At 35.3% G+C, this 21,234-nt stretch overlaps 2 protein-coding genes across 2 annotated transcripts; both read left to right on the forward strand.

Annotated features, from left to right (window-relative positions):
- Positions 1 to 6,211: 6,211 nt before the first annotated feature.
- LOC136813509 (histone deacetylase 8-like) lies at positions 6,212 to 8,024 on the forward strand. Its single transcript, XM_067070025.1, has one exon. The coding sequence runs from the start codon at positions 6,517 to 6,519 to the stop codon at positions 7,843 to 7,845; it is 1,329 nt and encodes a 442-aa protein (XP_066926126.1). The 5' UTR covers positions 6,212 to 6,516; the 3' UTR covers positions 7,846 to 8,024.
- A 120-nt stretch (positions 8,025 to 8,144) lies between these two features.
- LOC136813511 (mitochondrial potassium channel-like) lies at positions 8,145 to 16,977 on the forward strand. The gene is made up of 4 exons (XM_067070026.1): positions 8,145 to 8,370; positions 8,959 to 9,157; positions 15,875 to 16,036; positions 16,144 to 16,977. The coding sequence occupies exons 1-4, from the start codon at positions 8,182 to 8,184 to the stop codon at positions 16,782 to 16,784; spliced, it is 1,191 nt and encodes a 396-aa protein (XP_066926127.1). The 5' UTR covers positions 8,145 to 8,181; the 3' UTR covers positions 16,785 to 16,977.
- Positions 16,978 to 21,234: the final 4,257 nt, after the last annotated feature.

Here is a 21,234-nt window from a genome sequence, read left to right on the forward strand (position 1 = left end):
TTGAGAAGTAATGTTCAAGTTTCAGAGTTCATTCTCAATGGCAGGTTATGTAGTTTGATGATATATATTTAACCAGACGTCCGCGCTCGATAGGATCGATCATCGGGACGGCTCGATGACAGATCGATATGTGATCGATGGATAGACCTTTTTTCAAAGAGGCCACCCTGTTGAATAATTATGTAGTCCAGCAGAAAAACAATGATAAAACCATACATAATTATTACAATATGCATGATACAGTAATTATGCATGGCTCTATCATTGTTTTTATGGCCGGACTACATGATTATTCAACAGGACATCCTCTTTGAAAAAAGGTCTATTACTTAAACGATCCGGATAGGAGATCGATGGAAGATTCAGCCATTAAAAAGTCTTGAGTATCGATCTTTCGTTGATCCATTATCGAGCTGGTATTTCAATCGAGTATATCAGTTAGGAACATTCGGTGAGTTCCTGTACGCGGCCGCAATCAAAAAAATCATAACAACACTCATTAAAAAATAAGGGGTTCGTGTCTTTTCTCACTTTTTTTAGCCTAGACGATGTAGCAAACAGAGTAAGTATAAAGTATAAGCACACTGTGCTTTTAATTGGCTGAAATTTTTTTTCGCGTCAGAAAAACTTTTTCAAACTTTCAGCAATAGACCTTTTCGCCTTTGCGTCCGCCATATTGAATTGTATGCAAAAATTATGGTGGCCGAATTGCCGTGGTGAAATTCCCTTAGAAAGTATGCAAAACATATGCAAAAAGAAAGTATGAATTAAAAACTTACATGCATAATTTGCATTATATTAAAGTGCAATCTTGTAGAAGAAAGATTAAATTTGCTTCTCTTGAAAACTAAAAACAATTATATTCACTCATCTCTTAGAACAAGCACTTCAAAAGACCATAACATTAGACAGAAACTCAAACTGAAAAATCACCCGCGAAGGTAAAAAACAATCCTTATTCGGCTGACGGCAAATTATTCTCCTGGGAATAGAGCTGCCAAATGATCAAATCAAAACATTGAGAAAGTGTGACGTCATAATTACTGCTTTCAGTTTGCGTGTTTTGAAAGTTTGATGTGTGTACTCCGTCTTTGTGGAATTTTTTTATGGCATGAAAACAGAATATGCAATGTCTTTAAGAACAAATTCCTAAAAGCCTTTTGTTGTTCTGTAAATATTTCCTTTTGGATTAAGAAATTCCATCTTTTATTGTTCTAATGATTATAATATTTATTTATAAGATGCTTTGTTGTCTTTTTAATCTTTGTGTAAACTTGCATATGTTTTGCATACATTCCAACTAAATCCAACCACGGCATTTTCGTTCCTGTATTTATTTTTGCATACAATTCAATATGGCAGACGCAAAGGCGAAAAGGTCTAATGATTGACCAAACTATTATAATGAAAATTATCCAGCGCAATTTTTATCTTCTTACCTTCTTCATCTTCATTGAAGCACTCAAGGTTTACTGAAGTTAAGCACATAAGATATTCTTATAATTATTGATATTCACTGAAACACCGTTCTTTGTGCGCTGAGGTGGAGTGCGTGACGTAACTCGCGCGGCAACTAACTCGCCTTTTGTTGGAAGATCATATTGGGCGTTTTGACGTTACCACCCATTGAAACAGCGGACGCCTCTGTCTTTCCGCAACTCTTTCCACCATTTTAGATGGTCTTAACAATAGATCCGAAAGGGCGCCATAATCTTGGAAGATGATTTGTTTTGGTCTCCGGCTTTGGGAAGTAGCAATGTTTTTGGTTGTTTTCGATGGGAAATGGTAAGAAACTTAAGTTTACAAGTGTCATTTAGTTTTTGCTGGTTTATAGAATGGCAGGATCCCGGATGGTTTCCCTAACTGTATATCGATTCGTCATTTGACTGGCATTGTAGACTGTCTGGTGTAAGTCCGGTGCACTTTTGAAAATTACTTAAAAAATCACCGGACTTAGGAAAAATTACACCGGAATGTCCGGTGTTAGGGGGGTCAGTCGAAATTTCAAAATCATTTTCAAAATGTCAAACCAAGTTTAATGAAAAGCCCTTATTCTCAGAAAAAAAATGAGGGGTCACTTATCTTTCAACCTTTACACGTTTTTTTTTTTAAGAAACTAGTTCTACCAGGCAGCCTCAATGTTTCTTAAGAAATCGGCATTTTGAGCCTTAAATGTTTCTTACATGTTTCTAAACTTTTTGACATAACCAGCCTAATGGAAGGCTGGATTGGAAGGTTCTTTAAAAAACCGAATTAAAAAATGTTATTTTCTCATTCTCAGCCTCAGCATGTTTCTTAGATGTTTCTTAGTTTTTAGGCATTCTGAGCCTCATGTTTCTTAAAAGTGTGTTTCTTAAAAAAAAAAAAACGTGTAGTAGTTTTTCAGATATTCAATTTTGAAGTTCCATTTTTTTTAAGATTTCTGTACAAAAACCTCCTACCATTCTCTGACCATCTTGTAACATTCCACGGCACTGAAATCGAAAGTGTTTTACAAAAAAATCTGCGCGGGAAGTTTGGGGCGAGAGTATTTTTTCCGTAGCGCGAGCCATAGAGACAGGGGTCACTATACCATTAACTTACCTTACAATGGAGCAGATATAGATACACGAAAGATAATTGCACGCTCTTTGCTGTTACCTTGCTCCACATAAAAAGTCAACAGATTACTTGAAAATTTTTGGATTTACTTCTTTGATTCAAATTTGCTCAAAGACAACGCGGGAACCCCCCTGATAACAAGATTTAAAAAGGAAGCTTGATCTACCATCTTTCAAGCTCAAAAAACTGTTTGTTATGGGATCGATTTGCTCCATTGTAATCTTAACAAAATAAACCATGGTTTTTCAAAATTCTGGTGCCATGATCTTGTTCACAACAATCACACCCCAGCTCTGAAAATCGAAGATTGGGAATGAACGAAGAACAATAAAGACTTCTGTTTTTTTGCAATGCAAAGGTAAATAAATTTTCTTCTACTAAAAAGAAAAAAACATGTAGATATGTTACTTTATCATTTAGATATTAAATTCTGAATTTTATACATTTTCCCTTGCCGTGTCTTTTGTCCCGCAGGAAAATACGCGACTTCCGACCGCCCTACCGGTGTATCGGCAGGGTCATTTTTAAGTTCTTCTTTCATTCAATGATTTTTTATGACACTTTATGACAATCTACCTTTCCGCTTTCTTCAGAGAATTGCACCTTAGGATCACTGATTAAAACAAATAAAAGAGGTGTTATGAAGGGTGAGATTTTACAGCCGCCCGTCCGGCAAGGCACTGAAAGGCCAGCCATGGGTGCCAAAAAGTAGGGCAGGCCGTGTGAAATGCAACAATCTTATTGGTGGAAATTAAATAAATAGTCTGCGAAGGAGAGCCACGAAGTAATCAGTAGAAGAGACCACTTTCGTTTTTGTTGCAGATTTCAATATAAACTTCTCACAGGGATTATTTCGCTACCTTAATTCAAAAGGGGCCTAAGTCCAGGTACCCCCCAGTTCAAAAGGGGCCTAAGTCCATTTTTATTTGAGATCTTTGGTTTTTCTCAATCTGTGGCTCATTTTTCCTCTTTTGATGTACATAACAAGTAGTTTTTAAAGTTAAAAAGGCTCAAAACTTCATACTGAAGCTCTGATAAAGGTGATGTTTAATTCAAAAGAGGCCTAAGTCCATCATCTTTTTACAATAAAGGGCCTAAGCCCATCATCTTTTTATAATAAAGGGCCTAAGTCCATCATATTTTTACAATAAAAGGGCCTAAGTCCACCAAAATAAGTTTGTTAAGTTTTGAAGAGGCCTAAGTCCAATTGAATTGCAAATAGGCCTAAGTCCATGAATTCTAAAAAGTTTATTGAGTTTTTCTTTATTATACTGAGATTGTCTTTTCTCTTTATCTTGAATCTAGGTGTAAGTGGCTTTATTTTGGAATGTCATATACGTGCAGGTTTTGAAGTTTAAAATGGAGAAATTAACCCTCACACGTTTTTCAAAATTCATGTTTAATTCAAAAAAGGCCTAAGTCCACTCTACAAGATTTAGTAAGTTGCACCTGTTACATTTAAAAATATCTACTTTACAAACGAATGCCTTTTCATTGGCCTTTTCATTTTTTTGTTTTCCTGTTTTAAGTAAAGGTTTTTTTATTTTTTTTTTATTTTTTGAAGGTCGGAGGAGAAAAAGCAAATAAAAGTTTTTGAAATCTCTATTTTTTATTTTTTTTATTTTGGCAAAAATAGTGTCGGCGGATCCGTAAACCAATAAATAAAAAAGTATTTGCCTGATACGGAAAAAAATTCAAAATATGTCTGGGGCTTTAACGCTTTGAAATTTCCTAACTAGGAAAGTTATTCTTTCCGGGTTGTATATATATCTTAATGCTTCACCCATTAGATTTCAAATTTTTTGCACAATAGATCAATTTTGACTTACTAAAACTAATTGTCATCATTCGAACTTGCGATTTTTTAGTGCTGTTGAAGTTCTCCTTCAAACTGAATATTTCAGACTAGTAAGCCTAAAAAAGCAAACTGTTTTTTCAAGAAAAAAGCTTTCTTCTTTAGGATTCATTGCCTTGAGTTGAAAAGTTTTGTTGGTTTGAACAGGAGTTTGAGAATTGTTACAATGACTTTTTCTATAGGTTATGATATAATATTTGTGATGTCAATTGTAAATCCCCCCTTTAATATAGTCTATCCCCCCTTCTGTTATGAAATCTTATCCCCCTTCTTTTTCTAGTTTCTAGGGAAACTTGCTCTAGACACCACCAAAATTCTATACACAATCAAAAGTACAAACAGGCCCCGCAAGCCAAGAATTTTGCAATATAACTAGCATTTTCATTACCTCCTTTTTTGTTGGATCACCTGCATCACCTCCGGTATGATAACAAGATTGATGAAAATAACGTCAAAAGGTTTATATTTTTATTGATATATTTTTTTGATGAATATGACGTCACTATTGTTCATATTTTTAAAACAGCTCTTTCGGAGCATTAAAGTTTTCAAAACATATCAATCTCTATCCTGCACTGTCAGCATCCTATTGAACATGAAAAAAAATTATTGTAAATTGCAATTGGTGTGTGTACACACCTCGTATTTTGTGATAACCTCGTTATTTACATAATTTAAAGTTTCATTTCTTGAGATTGATGGTTTGTCATTTAAAAATCTTCTAAATAGCATATTTTGTATTGCAAATAATACTTTTGGAAACATGTTATGAATTATTTGTTAGGACTGTGTTACAATTTTCCAGTCTGTAGTTTGAATGACCTGTGTTATATGTCCTGTGTTTTGAACCAACCGTGTAGAACAGCCATTTGAAGCTTAAATAGAGTCGGTTCGTATCCTTTTGTATTATAAGCATCAAATGAAGTGACAAAACCTTTGCTGGAATTGCTTATTGAAGCTTTGTATTTGACCATGAGATTATTATTTTGTAAAAATAAGTATTTTTGTCAACATAAGGGCGATAGAATAATTGATGAGAATTGTATCTCTAAAACTGCCCTTCCAAGCGTTTGCCTTCTGACAATTTTTATCTATTTATATTAAAGGCATCTCATTCGGTACACTTAAAATATTTGGTGCGATATAACTTACAGGTATCACACTTAAGTGCCCTGTCAATATTTTTTATCAAAAAGACAAAAATATCTTGTCAAAAAGACCTTGTCAAGAAAATAACAGGTTACCCCACAGGTCACTTTTATTATCCTTCAGAGCCACCATTTTCAAGCTGTTACCCTCCGTTACCCTTTGTTACCCTGTGTTACCCAAAAAAGAGATTGGTAAGGAGGACGACAAGATCAAAAAAATTCAAACTGATCAAAGAACTGATAAAAAACTGCGAAGTCATCAAGAATGATATCGAAAACATCCTTTGTCATGATTGTTTACATTGAATCTAGTCAAGGTCTGTCTCAATAGTATGTGGAGACTTAAAAGTTTTGTACCTTTTCTCAGCACCGATTCATGCTATGTTAGAAAGTTATACAACGTTAGAAAGATATTTCCAAGGAGAATAATCTAACGGATTTAAAAAAATTGAAAAATGAAGAAGAAAAATGAAGATGAAAAAAATAGGCTGTTTCGAAAATTTAAACCTTGCTGATTTCAAACCTGTGTTCATATTTTTCTCAGATAAAAAGTTACAGCTCTTTGAAGTAAAATGGCCAACTTCACAGTGCTGTAACTTGTTATAAAAGATACGAAAAATCTGAACACAGATTCAAAATTAACAAGGTTTAAATTTTTTAAAAGACTAATGACGAGACAACTATTTAAGCGAATTTTCATAGCACATTCTTTATGTTCGACTATTTTATTATTGCCACTTATTACTGTTAACCTGCTAAAAGTCCATATAAATAACTATCTTCCCAAAGATATGGGAGAGTATCACTCCTCACCATCGACCCTTCTATTTATTTGCAGAGCATCAAGCAGTGTTTTGTGCTTGGTACTGAATCTACTTTACAGAGGAGACTAGGTGATATTTGTATTACATAATGATTTTCATGTATTTTCCTTTAGAAAAATCTTCAGGAGAAATGAGTACTAAGCTATCACCGAAAAATGTTCTTTATGTATCAAGTGACGAGTATGTGAAAATATGTGATTTACACCCTAAAGTAAGGGGACGAGCCAAGCTAGTTGATTGTCTTATAGAAGTTTATGGGCTGAACGAGAAAATGAAGATAAACTTTCCAGAAAGAGCTTGCAAAGAAGAACTTGAGTCATTTCATACTTCTGAATATGTAACATGCTTGGAATCAATCGAAAGTTACTTCAAGGAAAATGGAAATTTCAATTCAAAGAGAGAGGAAAAGATTTGCCTCGATTATTCAGAACTTATGGATGAAGTTGAGTGTGACATCATTGCTCATGGTTTTGGTTACGATTGTGAAATATTTCCAGACATGTTGCAATATGCAAAAATTGTTTCAGGTGCCACATTAACTGCTGCGAATTCGCTGATGAGGAAAGAGAGCAACATTGCCATCAATTTGGGAGGTGGTTGGCATCACGCACATGTCGACGAAGCTGCTGGGTTTTGTTATGTTAATGATATTGTAATTGGAATTTTACATCTATTGAAGTCATTTAAAAGAATTCTGTATATTGATTTTGATGTACATCATGGTGATGGCGTTGAAGAAGCTTTTCAGTTTTCCAATAAAGTTTTCACACTTTCTTTACATAAATACGCACATGGATTCTTCCCTGGTACCGGGGATATTGTGGACGTGGGTAAAGGATCAGGAACTAACTTTACATGTAATATTCCTTTGAAGAATGGAATAAGAGATGAAAACTATGAGTCTGTGTTCTGCAAGGTCTTTGATGCAGTTATTCGTCATTTTGACCCTCATTTGATAGTTTCTCAATGTGGAGCTGACATGCTAAATGGTGACCCACTAGGAGGCTTCAATTTGACTGAGAACTGTCTTCCTCGCTGTTTTAAAAAGATTCAAGCAATAGGTCTTCCTTTACTTGTCCTTGGCGGGGGAGGCTATCACTTGCCAAACACTGCGCGTTGCTGGTTGAAACTGATAGCAAGCTTACTGGATGTGGATGTGGACGATAATATACCTGAACATGAACACCTAGAAAAATACGGACCAGATTTTTCGTTAGAAATTTCGCCAAGCAATCGTAAGGATGAAAACACTATTGAATACCTGAACAGTATGCTTGAAGACGTACTGGAAAATCTTTCTTTCTCCTCTGCGGATACAGAAGAAAACAACAAGGAAAACACTAACGCCAATGTGGAGGTGATTGACCAAGAAGGTTGTGAATCAGAACCTGTGTCAAAGAAAAACAAAATTTGTTAGCCTGTACAAACGTCAATTTTAATTCTGCTTTCTATCATCGTATCATTTTTATTGTTTTTAAAATATTGTTTATCAAAAATTTCATCCTTGTACATATATTATTTAAGCATTCTAACAAATAAGAAGCATTAATTTTTAAAGTTTTGAAATATTTAAAACATATATGTTCTTCTTTGTTACCCTGCCTTTGATAATTTCTGTCTTTATTAAAGGGAGTCGGCGAAATCTTCTTTCATACGATGCTCTATTTTGCTTGTTATAGGTATTTGTTGCTACGAAATTATTATTTTTTCTTTCAGTTGAAGAATATTAAAATAAAAATCTATTCACAATTCGATGACAAATTACAACAGCTTGAGATCCTTTCGGTACATTTTGGTGAAGGACAATTCACTAGTGGTACATCACTCAAGACGGTACTTCTCCAAAGAAATTCAGGATGTGAGACAACGAGTCAGCCATTCCATTAAACAAAGAGTAGTGGGTTCTGTTGAGTTTGTGGATGACACTCTTGGTGTTACTGAGGTTAACTTCTTCCTCCATTTAATTTATAGGATTTTTTTTCTAATTCCTAAATGAGTTTTTTTGTTTATATATTTTTAGTGTCCAAGAAATTTCAACGGACTTTAAATATCTGTTAGCTAAAGGAATTCTTAAATTACCTCAATACACGGGTTTCGAATTAAATCTGCCGCGAGAGAAAAAATCAAGTAAATAAAAGGAGCGATAAGGGGAAATGCCTTATAAAAGGTTGATAGATTTCCTTTCTTCTCTTTTGAAAGCCAGGTGTGTTCATTCAAAAGATGTTTTTCTATTTTAAATTCAATAAAAGAAATATGATTAAACGATTGACTTTTTATTTTAATGTTTTTTGTTTTCATAATGACCCATAAAGTCTGTCAAAATGGAAAAATGAGCTAAAATTGCTTGATACACGGCCAATTTTCGTTCTGTTTACTTGATATTTTTCGTGCAAATTTACATGGGATCAAAGCTAAAGCTAAGCAAAAATTTAATTCGAAACCCATGTATTGCCGAGCTCAGAAGCTGCTCTCATGCGTTTTTAATGTTTCCTTCATGAAAAAGTTACGAATTCATGTATTTTCTCGACAGGTTTCGAAAGCTCAAGATGATGTATCGTTGAAAGAGTCGGAGTTTTTACTAGCTCGCAAAAAGGTTCAATCGGTACGTACTGAACTGGAAGAGCAACAGGAGACGCTACATATGACTCGCAAGCAATTAGATAGGACGGATCGAGCAAATGAAAACTATCTAAATTTTGTTTCAAACGAGCACAAAATTCTTTTGCAAGGTAAGCATTTGTTAGAACTACTACTTGATGTTTCTAATACCCACTCATAGCATCAGCCCCCCCCCTTATTTTTTTTTTGGGGGGGGGGCTAAGAAATATTTTGGCCTTTTAAGAACCTGGGGGCTAAAATTACCAAAATATTTGGGGGGACCTAGATTGTTGGGGGGAGTTGATGATCTGACTGAGACCCTGGGGGCTGTTCAGCTAATTTCAAAAGATCTCTTATCTTACTATTAAATCAAATATAAAAAGCAAAAGATTTGTAAACATAAATATTAATACAACTAAAATTTAGTTTTCATTTATCAGTCTTACTGTACTCGCATATATAGGGGACCTAGCACAAGGCAATTTTTTTGGGGGAGCTAAATTGTTGGGGGGACATTACTTTGTTGGGGGGAGCTAGAAACCTGGCTGAAGCTATGCCACTTTGCTAGCTCTATATTTATTGTGACAATTTAATTCCAATATCAGTAGAAACCTCAGCAACTACCTTAGATCTCCAGGAATTTGGGAAAAGAAGATAAGAATTGCGCAATTCAGCTATAGTATAGGCGTAGCAGCCCTTTGTTCTATTAAAATATCTGCACCCGATCGATTGTTTTCGTTCTGAACCAATCAGAGCGCTTGATGCGTTATGACAAGACTACACGTCTTTTTTTTTTTAAGAAACACACTTTTAAGAAACATGAGGCTCAGAATGCCTAAAAACTAAGAAACATCTAAGAAACATGCTGAGGCTGAGAATGAGAAAATAACATTTTTAAAACGGTTTTTTTAGAACCTTCCAATCTTTGCATGAAAAATAGGCTGATTATGTCAAAAAGTTTAGAAACATGTAAGAAACATTTAAGGCTCAAAAGGCCGATTTCTTAAGAAACATTGAGGCTGCTTGATAAAACTAGTTTCTTAAAAAAAAAAACGTGTAGAAGTACGAACAAAAAATGGCGTGGTCGATATCGAAAGTGAAATAATTTTTTTTTAATTAGGGCTTTTGATATTTTTATAAGCACTTTTAATTTTGGACAGGGATGCAGTGCTAGTCGAGCAAAAAAGTTTCGGTTTTAACCAAAATACTTTTCTCAAGGAATGCTCTCATCAATGTCAAAAACACTGTAGAAATAGAAATACTTAAATGAAGTGAATACAGTCACTCTCGCTGTCTTCTGACCAGCCACCAGAACCGTTGGAAAACAGCAGATCCGGCGAGAAGAACACAAATAACAAATATTAAGTCCACCAACAATAAACGGTGGCATTAATCTATATATTAAAGGGGGGTTCATGGTTGGCGGAGGAGCGGAATCGGCCCTTTTTTCGGACGGAGTGGCGGAATTTGGCGAAAATTTAGACGGAATTACGGAAATTGGGTTCTCTGACGGAGACGGAAAATTAGACAATTTTAGTGCGGAAAAACAGAATTTAGCAAAAAACTTTGCGGAATTTTGGAATTGGTAAAGGATATTCAAAATTTGCGGAATTTTCGACAAAAATATTGAATTTCAAAGGAATTTTCGGTGACGGAATTTTGGTTCAATTTAAGACGGTTTGACGGAATTTGGAGAAAAATTTGACGGAATTGCGGAATCGGGTACCCCCTGAACCCCCCCCCTATTAATAGCGGTAGTCTGTATGTCGTTTTGTCGTCTTTCTTTCTGTCTGTGCTACTTTCGTTTTCGCACGCAATGTTTTTGTTCTTCCAAAAGATGACTTTTAGTTCTTGCTCCACAAATTTGTTGGGGGTAGTCATATGAGATTTTGAAAATTGGTGAAAAATTTATCAATTTCGGGATTTAGGGCTTTTTAGGATCCTTTATCCTTCCTGAACATACCCTGAAAATTTCAAGGCCGTAGCATAAATATCTGCCGATATATTGGGTTTCTTATGAGCCCTGATATACAATTTTCTCCTTAGCAACGGGAAATCGCATCCGTTGCTAGGGCCTCATTTCCGTATGGATGCTCTAAACATAGCATCATGACATACCAAATGAAAGCTCTTTTTACGCCCTTTTTGGGCGTCTAAGTCAATACCGCCTTTTTTCCCCGGGATTTCTTAATATGACGTAATTAAAGATGGTAACCGAAGAAGTGGTATTTTCAAAAACATTCACATTTTGGAGGCAGTCAGCTGTGTTTTTGACATGGAAACTGAGCTTATGTATTGTTTTGGATTGAATTATGATATTATTGAATGTTTCATTTCATTTCTCACATCTGGGAAAGCTTTGGAAGCCTATATTTTGAGTGAAAGCAACAATTTGATTCTGCGAACTGATGTTTTCCAACAGTAAAACTTGTACATCGAAAAAAACTTTTCAAAGTGATGGACTATAGACTTTGAATAAAGTTTGAAGCAAGGAACTAAACACATTCAATGATGTATCCATTATGAGTCTTAAATCCAGTAGAAATCTAGTCTTTGATGAATCATGACACTCATGGCGCCAGAGGCGATCCTGGAAAATTGAGTAAAACTATGCATGATTGACGTTCAACCTGAAGACACGTTTCCCTATGATCAACACTGAAATTCAACTGTAAATGATATAAACAGATTTGAGAGAGCACAAGGATGATATATTTTGTTGGCAATATGTTTTTTGATGAGAAATTGCACTTTTATTGACTTAAAGCCATGTTTACGCGTTGTAACACGCAGAGTTGACGCAAAATACTTGGAGATTCCCGGAGCACGTAGAGGCCATTTTTTTCAAAAAACTTGGACTATTTTAGTATTTCCAGTATTTTCCTATTTTTAAAATTTTTCCACTCATTCTGGAGACTTTCATAATATTAACCTTCACCAGAAAAAAATTTTTGAATAGCTTTCTTAGCTTTTCCTAAAAAGGTGACACAATATTTTTATAGCTTTTACCCCCTGGACGATATTACCCCCGTCTTTGCTATTTTTAGAATTTTTTTTTAATTTTTCATATCCTTTATAGTTGTGCTACAATTGTGGAAAGTTTCATTGAAAAATATTTACTACTTCACAAGATATAACAAAAAGTTTAAAAAATGACATTTCAAATTTCTCATATGACTACCCCCTTAACGATATTCGCGCCGTTTTATAAAAGACTTTGTTTTGATTGATAGATTAGACTTTTTTTTTTCTTTCTTTTTTTTTGTTTTATGTTTTCGAATGTAATTAGTACTAGTAATCTCATGGTTATGAGGGAAATTCGGGATAAATTTCCCGAGGTCAATTTTGAAATTTTTTGAAATTTCCTGAGTGCAACGAGGGAAATTTAAAACATTTCGAAATTTGACCGAAGGTAATTTATCCAGAATTTCACGAAAACAAGCATGGGATTCCTGGTTAATCTCATGGTTTGGATTGAAATTCTAACTATTCTGAAAGACGTCAATTTAACACTGGAAATCAATCTGAAAATTTAAAAAGAGATCTCAAAAAAGTCATAGAAACGCGAATCGAGTTTTAATTGGATAGTATTCCATTTACTTAAAAGTCTTTGAAGTTAGTAAGAAAGTCAAAAATTGTGATGATATTCCAAACGAAGAAAATTTCACTTTTGCGGGAAATTACAAAATCTAGGAGGAAAATTACAAAAGCTAGGAGGGAAATTACAAGTTCGCGGGAAATTACAAATTAACGTAAGCAAAAACGTCAATCGAATTTCAATCAACCATGAGATTAACGACCTTATTTGATTTGAGACATTCGAATTCTTTTCAAAACAAAAGAAATCTTTTAAACATAATCTGTTAAAGAAAAGAACAAATATAAAATAAAACACAAGAATCACATAACAAGTTTGTTAGGACAACAGCAACATTAAAAATACATTCAAAAGGCGGTAAAAACTAGAATTCTTTCTTCGTAAAAAGGGACCTTTAAACATGTATGTCGATAATTATTTGTAAATCTAAGTCATTGTTGAAATTGAAAAGTTATTGTTAAACAAATCAATCCTTTCATACAACTTAAGTGTAAAGTTTATAGTTGACAGAAGCTTCATGTTCATTTTTGGTAAAATTTATTAATAATAAATGAAAAGTTATTGAAGTTATGACGAAGTTATTTTATAAAAGCAACATAAAATTGCGCTATCTATCACGCTTTTTTGTCTGCTGCCTTCCGGGGGGGGGGGGTTGGTTGCGAGCTGCCCCTCGGACCCTTAGCAGAATAAAGAGGAGAAGAAACAAGGGAAATTATGTGAATTTTAATTCACTTACTGGAACTAATTTGACCAGATTTCTATCTTTCTCGGGGCAAAAAGTTGAAATTCTCCTATTTTTCCAATTCTTAGTGGGACTGAAGTTTGATTTTCCGAATTTTCAAACTGTCATGTTTCAAAAAAGGCACCCTTAAGGCCGGCACATACCCATACCCATACCCTTCTCTTGCCTAAGTACCCCCCCCCCAGGCTGCCTTTTATCGACGAATCGCGTGTCATGTCTATTATTTCACTCCGCTTATCTTGACATCAAAATTTTCCTAAACATCAAGAACTACGGCAAATATAACGCGAGTGAAGCGAGAAAAAAAATAGAATTGCAGAGCCGTCTCGGACGTCGCTGGTCACCAGTATGGTGTAATTTGGGAATGACGCCCTTTCTGTTTTCTGATCATTTTCGCCACAAAAATCTTTTTCAAAATATGGTTAAAAGATACGTCACCCGGGAGAGATAGAGTCAAACTTTGAAGAGAATTCTTCCCTTTAATTTTGATTTCATCGTGTTTAAGCCACCTTCCCAAAATCTTTGGGAAAAAGGACTTTGAATGCGTTCAGCAAACAGCTAAACCGGCGTGCGACGCCGGGTACCGGCTAGTCTATACATTAATAGCCGTAGTCTGTATGTCTGTTTTCTGTCTGTGTGTCACTTTCGTTTTCGCAAGCAATGTTTTTGTTCTCGATAAGTTTGTTTTGATTAATAGATCGGATAGAGCCTGGTTCATACTTTATTCAGCCTTTGTTTTGAAATTTAAGGCCCTTCTACATTTAGTAACTTTATTTTCTGCCTTGGCTTGTCAGCCCTTAGTTTTTCTTCTTTCTTTTGTTTTAAATGTTTTCGAATGTAATTAACGATCGTAATTATTAATGACATGCGAATTCTTTTCAAAGCAAAACAAATTCCTTTTATAAAAATGAACTTTTCAAATGTAAATTATAACATAACAATCAAAAAGTTTGTCGACAGCAACAACATTCAAAGGGCTATAAAAGTCATTTCTACATTTCACTCCTCTACCATGACACATTACCATCAAGCAAGTTTGATTATAGGATAGCATTATTTTTTCTAGGAAAAAACAACAGAGTTTTAGTCGATTTTGTCCATTTTCAATCAAAATGCTGAAGGCGCAGTAGTGTAGTGGTCATCGTTCTTAACTTCCGTGCTGGAGGTCAGGGTTCAATTCATACTCGGTACTGCGATTCACTTGGCAAGTGAATGTACCTTGGCCCGGGTCAACCCATACCATGTGAGGGAAAAAGGTACCATCACTCTGATACAAGAGTATGGAGAGATATGCTGGATATTAAATGTGGTGTGGTGATGGTACTCATATGTTCAGTACCTGCGAGAACGCAAGGTTCTCCCGTACTGTTCGAGTATTATCATCGATACAGCACGGCTCTGATGTGTCGCGAGCACAGAGTACAATGTCTGGTAAGTGCTGTGATTTCCCTATATAGGGGTAGGAAGCTATCCCGGGATAGGGCCCGGTCCGATGATATCGGAGGGTCAGCTTCTCTTCTCTCTCTAATCAAAATGCTGAGTCCTTTGAGGATGTGTCATGTAAAACTAAGCTATATGTGGTCACAATCAACCTTCCATGTTCAACCCCTCCAAAAAAGTGAATTCAGACAGTTTTGCTTGAACTGTTTACTGCACACAACGACTTCTTGACCAAGTTGTTGGCTAGCCTAGCGACTTCAGACGATTCGATGGCCAACAATTAATCTCATAACCGATCACCATTGCTAAGGCATATGATGATCTGAAAAGTTTATTCAGCGGAATTTTACAAAACCGCGTTTGTCGGGGTCTGGGAAAAACTATGACACGTGACCAGATATCGGTATCCGATTGGCCCGCAGTTTTCAAGATTCATTTATCATTTTATAGGAAACAATTTTTTGTAAGAACTAAGTAGCAAAAACCTTTGTATCTTTTGAAATATTGAATATTTTCCAAGAATTTTTTCAGAAGATAACAGGCAATTGTACATGGAACAATCAAGCCAAAAAATACTTTCCAGAACTTAGAGTTGGTATTTGTTTACCTTCCAAATCTATTAAACAGTTCTCATGAAAGGTTTTTGAAGTCTGATTGCAAAAAGTATGTAACCCAAAAAACTGATCATCGAAACCGCTTAAAAAAGCTCAACAAACATAAAATTTCACCAATATTATATCAAAATAGAGTATCCAAATATCCAACAATACATATAGAGCCTAAACTAGTCAACCTCTTGGTGTTTGAATCAATTTTTTGTCGGTTGAATGCCTGACAGACATTTCGCACAAGTTGTTAAGTTATATGTCTTCTTGCAAAACCATTCCTTTAGAGCGCATGCGTGGAATGTGTGGAGCACGAAGAGCTGCTTGGTTAGCCAACAATGAGAAAACAGCGAGTGGTGGCACCGATTCCCATCTTCCTTTCTCAAATCTCTGATCTCTCTTTCTATTTAATTATTTAGACATCCTTACATCAAATGAAATCAGACTTCTTTGTCCATTTTAGTGCAAAATTTGATGAAGAAACAGAACGAAATGGAGACCGCCGAACGCATCGCTTTCAATGATTTCTCATCTGCCATTCGGTCTTCACACGAGAAAGAGCGGTCGAGAGTGGAACGCACCAAGTACTGGTCCATCATCGCCTCTGTATCTGGTACTATACTAGGTATTCAACTTTTTTGCAACATTTAAAAATTTGCATAATTCATTCAAATCTTTTTCCAAGAAATTTCGAATTTTAACCTAAAATGATCCCTTTGATTTTCTGTGCAGGTTTTGTTCTTTCATCGTTCGTCACTCATTACCGTTTGAAGAAAATTGAAAACGTATCAGAACAAAGATGGATACAATCCTCCAAATCTGTTGAAGACATGTTGTCAAACTTTCATTCCAAAACTATGGAGGAGATCTCAACGCTTTCGAACCTACAAACAGCCACGCCGAAAGAAGAAGTCAACTCGCAAAACATGGATGAAGTGCTCGATCATTTGCAAAACCATTTGAATCAAGTAGACACTAAATGTGACAAAGCTTTATACATAGTAGATGAAATCAATCAAGAACTTAAAAGAATAAAGTCCTTTGATGGAAACCTGCAACCGCTTCACCATCCTGTGACGTCCACTTCTTCTCAAACCTCCAATATCCAGTCAACCAGCCCAAACATTCAAATACTCCAAGATACAAAAACTTCTGATCATAAAAGCTTCCCTGAAAACGATTCAGCTCAGCAGATTCCAACCGTTACACCTCCAGTACCCACTGAAAATCAGGTTGAACACATTGGGGCTATAAACATTGCTAGTCCAACTGGCGGGAACATCACAACGCCTCCCATTAAACAGTACATGCCTCTTCTCATCTTTGTAGGCTCTGGAGCACTATTAATTTACAGTATGATGGGTCAGTTTTAGATAGAATTTTTTTTTTTCATTTTCGAAAGAATTGTTAAGAGATTTAGAATTTATTTTTTAAATAGATGCATTATAACAAAATACTATTGTATGGAACAGATTTAGCCAGGCATTCTCCAAAATTAAACAGTTTGATCGTTCGCCAAAATAAATTCTCGCCAATATTAAAAATGATCAGAAACCTCCAAAATAATGCTTTTAAATCTCATTTTGATTAATTACCTTTTAAAATAGTGTTGATACTTCATTTAAAATTCTGGGGTAGGTAAAAATTTTCAGTTTTTAAAAAATTGCTTTTGATTTACTTTATCAAAATTTACGAGGAGGCAAAATTGTCGAGGTCTTGAACATGTAAGTGAATTTTGAATAATGTTCCACTCAGGGTGTCTACGGGATCTTGAAAACATTTTTTTATAAGCAAGCCTAATTTTCGGCTCAGGGCTGAAGCTGCTAAGGATTTTCCGGATTTCTGTTGCTAATGGATTTTGAGCAAAAAGTGCCTAGTAACTTTTCATTCCAATCTATGTCCAAAGATGCCTTTTTTTCAGACAAACTACAGTAAAGTCTGTCTCAATTGTCAATATAATCTGCAGTGTTGACAAGAAAGGCTGTAACTTTGAAAAGATTAACATGAGTGGAATAGGGCGGGTGGAATATTATCAACATAAGAAAATTAAAAAAAGATCTGGAAATGAAGAGTGAAAAACAGATATTTTTGAGAAACAGGCTCGTCGGCTGCTTCACTGCGTCCTTCGCGGACACCTAAGTATTCTTTCGAAATTTGGGAAAGAAAAAAATGGAAAGAGATTATAACTTTTTTTTATTCAAAAATTTTTTCAGCAACTAAAGGCTTGGGGACACAAGAAGTTTTTTTCGCGTTGGTGCAATGAAGCATGATCCATCCCACCAACCTGGAACGCTTTCTTGTGTCTCCACCTCATTTTTCTTTCTAATTCTACCAATAAAGGTGAAGCCTTGTCCAATATCTTTTGTGTATATTGGATTCGACTTTGTCCAATAACTGCTTAATATTGTAATTTGTGTTATGGTATAATTGCTATAAACTGTAACACTCGCTTCAGCTTTTCAATACTTTTCAAACTACCTTAAAGGAAGAAATTTTGGCGGAAAGAAAATTTGGCAGAAAGAAAATTTGGCGGATTTGGCAGAAAGCCAAAATCTGCCAAATTAAGTTCCCGCCAAAATTTAATTTTCCTCCATCCGGATGGATGAATTGAATTTATTTAACGCGTTCCCCAAATTGGTGCTATTTCAGGCCTTAAAACAGGTTTTTTGCTTATTTTATAACGATTTTGGCCAAAAATATCCTCGACCATCCGCCAAATTAAATTCCCGCCAAAATTTCTTCCTTTAAGGCCCGGGGGGGGTACTAGGGTTGGCGAATGAGCGGTATGTGCGGACGGGACCTCCGAAAACCGACCCTTAGAGAGACTGATTTTTGCCGAAAAGGTGACCCTTAGAGAGACTTTTTTGAAATTGTTTTTTTCGATTTTTGAAAAAAAGTCATACCCTTAGAGAGACTTTTTTACAATTTTTTCTCTGGCAATCAAAAAATTTCCTAAAAGTCCTGAATTTTCCGACCCTTAGAGAGACTAATTTAAAAGCTTTCTGATTTTTTCCGACCCTTAGAGAGACCTCCAGGGGATTAAGCAACGTTACAAATCATTTTCAGAAGCTCATTTTGGGCTCAAACAAAGCGTATGACTAAGTAGAATAGGATTCAGTCTAGGCAGATGTTTTTTCACTTTTCAAATTTTGCGTAATTCGCAAAAATCCTCAATTTTGCGCTATTTTGATGACGTCATAAAAATTGAAATCCCAATAACTTTTGATACAATTATCAAAATAATTTCAAATTTTGACCAAAGATGCATATCATTAATGTTTTCAGAATTAAATAAAAAAAATTATGAAATTTGATGACGTCGTCACTTTTAAGGCAAAAAAGTAAAATCCTCAAAAAATGCTGACGTCATCAAGATTTTGAAAATTTTTGAAATTTTTTTGAAAATTTGCATTGAAATGCATCTTTGGTGAAAGTTTGAAATTATTTTGATGATTCTATCAAAAGTTATTTGAATTTCAATTTTTATGACGTCATCAAAATAGCGCAAAATTGAGGATTTTTGCGAATTACGCAAAATTTCAAAATGAAAAAACATCTGCCTAGACTGAATCTTATTTTAAATAGTTATACGCTTCGTTTGAGCCCAAAAGGAGCTTCTGAAAATGATTTGTAACGTTGCAAGAATTTTGACCTCCACGAACCCGCCTTATTCCCGTGGAGACTTTGAAAGTTGAAAATACCGACCCTTACCGTCCGCACATATCCATCATCCATTTTTGCGTAAGTACCCCCCCCCCCCCGGGGCTTTAATCCTTTAAGGTAATGGAATATGAAAATGCATATAACATTTACCGCTGTATGATTTACCGCCATATTATTTCTTTTTACGGAGCATTATAAAGATCAGGGAGCATTATATATTTATCCGGAACATACAATGCTAGACTGGAGTCGTTTATAATGCATGTAATACTAATAATAAACACAAATAATGATACGGGATTTAGTTTGTATAAACGACTGGAAGAATCCGGTGTTCCAGCCTTATAGATACCGGGCCTAGCTACGCAGAAACTTGCGTAGCGAGAAAACAATTTATCAAGCAACAACAAACTCTCAAAATAAAATCAACTCAAATGAAACGTTTTTAAGACACAAATCCACACACATTTTATTTTCAAGAATTTTTTTTGAGCGGGAAAAAAATTTAATTGCGATATTGACACTTTTTTTTTGTTAGGAGTTAGTGCACAAAGGTTTCTAGACGACTAAAATTTACTTTTTTGCTTTATTTCTAATATGTCTGAATTAGTCGTCTAGCTTGCTAGACGATGCTATCGTCCGTATAATATATTATTATGATATAACATAATTTGTATATTATAAAACGTAATATGTTTCACGGCGGATAGAGTCTGTGTTTACGGACGATATCAATTTGGCGCTTTTCTTGATTTTATCTTTGCCCTTACCGACCTTGGAGAAGGGTCGGTGAATTTTGCGGAAAATCCCTGCAGATTTATAGACGAACTTGGTAGAGAAAATCAAAACAACACAAAATCGAAGGGAAGGATGCAAGTAGGGACGGCGTTTAACTAAATAATCCTGCAAGTGCTAAAAATAGAGTATTTTCCATATATGGTCAATGAGTTAAAGTGAGCGCTTGCATTTGTATAGCGTATCATAACAAAGCGCGCGAAGATTGAATCAAAATGGCGCCAGCTTGTTGCCATACTGTACTGCTGGACTGCTGCTTTTTCAATCAAATGCTCTGCTCTGATTTCGTTTGTCACTTGAACATATAGTTTTAATCAAAGTCAAAATCTTTGATAATCAATTTATTTTCTGAATAAGGGGCCAGGGGTACTGTATAGAGCTCTGGCAGAGGCCATCCACGGGGGTGTGTGGTGTGCAGCACTGGACTGTGGACTGAACTTTTGTTGTTTGCCTACCTACTTTTTGTGTTTTGAAAGCATTTAAATGAAAGATACCAAATATTTTGATACTAACATGGAATATGAAAAGTTAGTACAACAGTCGTTCAGTCATTTGGGAGAACAACAATCTTTGAATACAAAAAATATTATTTGATAGTGGATAGTGGGAAAATTTCATTACTTACATTATTATTCATTTACCGTGATTTAAGTTGGGTAACTTGCATCAGTGGAGGCTAACTTGCATACCCCTCAAATGACTGACCAAGCAAAGCAGCAAAATTTCAAAACAAATGAACTACGCAGCTTTGCTCGCAGTTCTACTCTACCATTTTTATTTTGTTTTGATTTAAGTTTGTATTTTAAGGACCAGCCAGGTCATTCATTTGAGGGCTATGGCCTATGCAAGTTACCCAACTTCACGGTATTCATTACAGTTGACGCTCTCTAATTCGATCTTCAAGGGGAATTGGATTTTCATCGAATAAGGGAGCTTATCGAATAAGGGAGCGTCGTTTATAAGAGTTTCTTGTTGATGGGGACTTTAAATTTCATCGAATAAAGGGAGCCTATTGAATAGTAGAACGTCTAAATAGAAAGCGTCAACTGTATTTCTAAAAATAGGGGGTGTCAATCGAATGAATCGAACGCCGAATCAATTGAATGCAATTGAATAATTGCAATTCGATTGTCAAATGCAATTGAATATTACTAAGAATTTGCCGTTTGATTGTAACAATTATGTTCGATTACATTCGATTGATTCAATTGTATTTGATTTTATTCACTCTTGTACCGTATCAGCTGTTCGACTGAGATTCGATCGCATTCGACAATTGGAACCATGTTTTTCACTGGAAGCATACGAAAAACATGGTTTTGTGCAGCGAAGGTGTTATTTTTGGGTGTTTTTTCTCACCTTATA

Source organism: Clytia hemisphaerica, unplaced genomic scaffold (assembly GCF_902728285.1).
Source record: "Clytia hemisphaerica strain Z4C2 unplaced genomic scaffold, Clytia hemisphaerica genome assembly, whole genome shotgun sequence".
Taxonomy (NCBI): Eukaryota; Metazoa; Cnidaria; class Hydrozoa; order Leptothecata; family Clytiidae; genus Clytia; species Clytia hemisphaerica.

What these genes read in the sequence shown, in the direction of transcription:
- LOC136813509 (XM_067070025.1), top strand. Translation starts at nt 6,517, where the DNA reads ATGATTTTCATGTATTTTCCTTTAGAAAAATCTTCAGGAGAAATGAGT.
- LOC136813511 (XM_067070026.1), top strand. Translation starts at nt 8,182, where the DNA reads ATGACAAATTACAACAGCTTGAGATCCTTTCGGTACATTTTGGTGAAG. An exon ending in GCACAAAATTCTTTTGCAAG is followed by an intron (nt 9,158 to 15,874) that starts GTAAGCATTTGT and finishes TGTCCATTTTAG; the next exon opens with TGCAAAATTTGATGAAGAAA. An exon ending in TGTATCTGGTACTATACTAG is followed by an intron (nt 16,037 to 16,143) that starts GTATTCAACTTT and finishes TTTTCTGTGCAG; the next exon opens with GTTTTGTTCTTTCATCGTTC.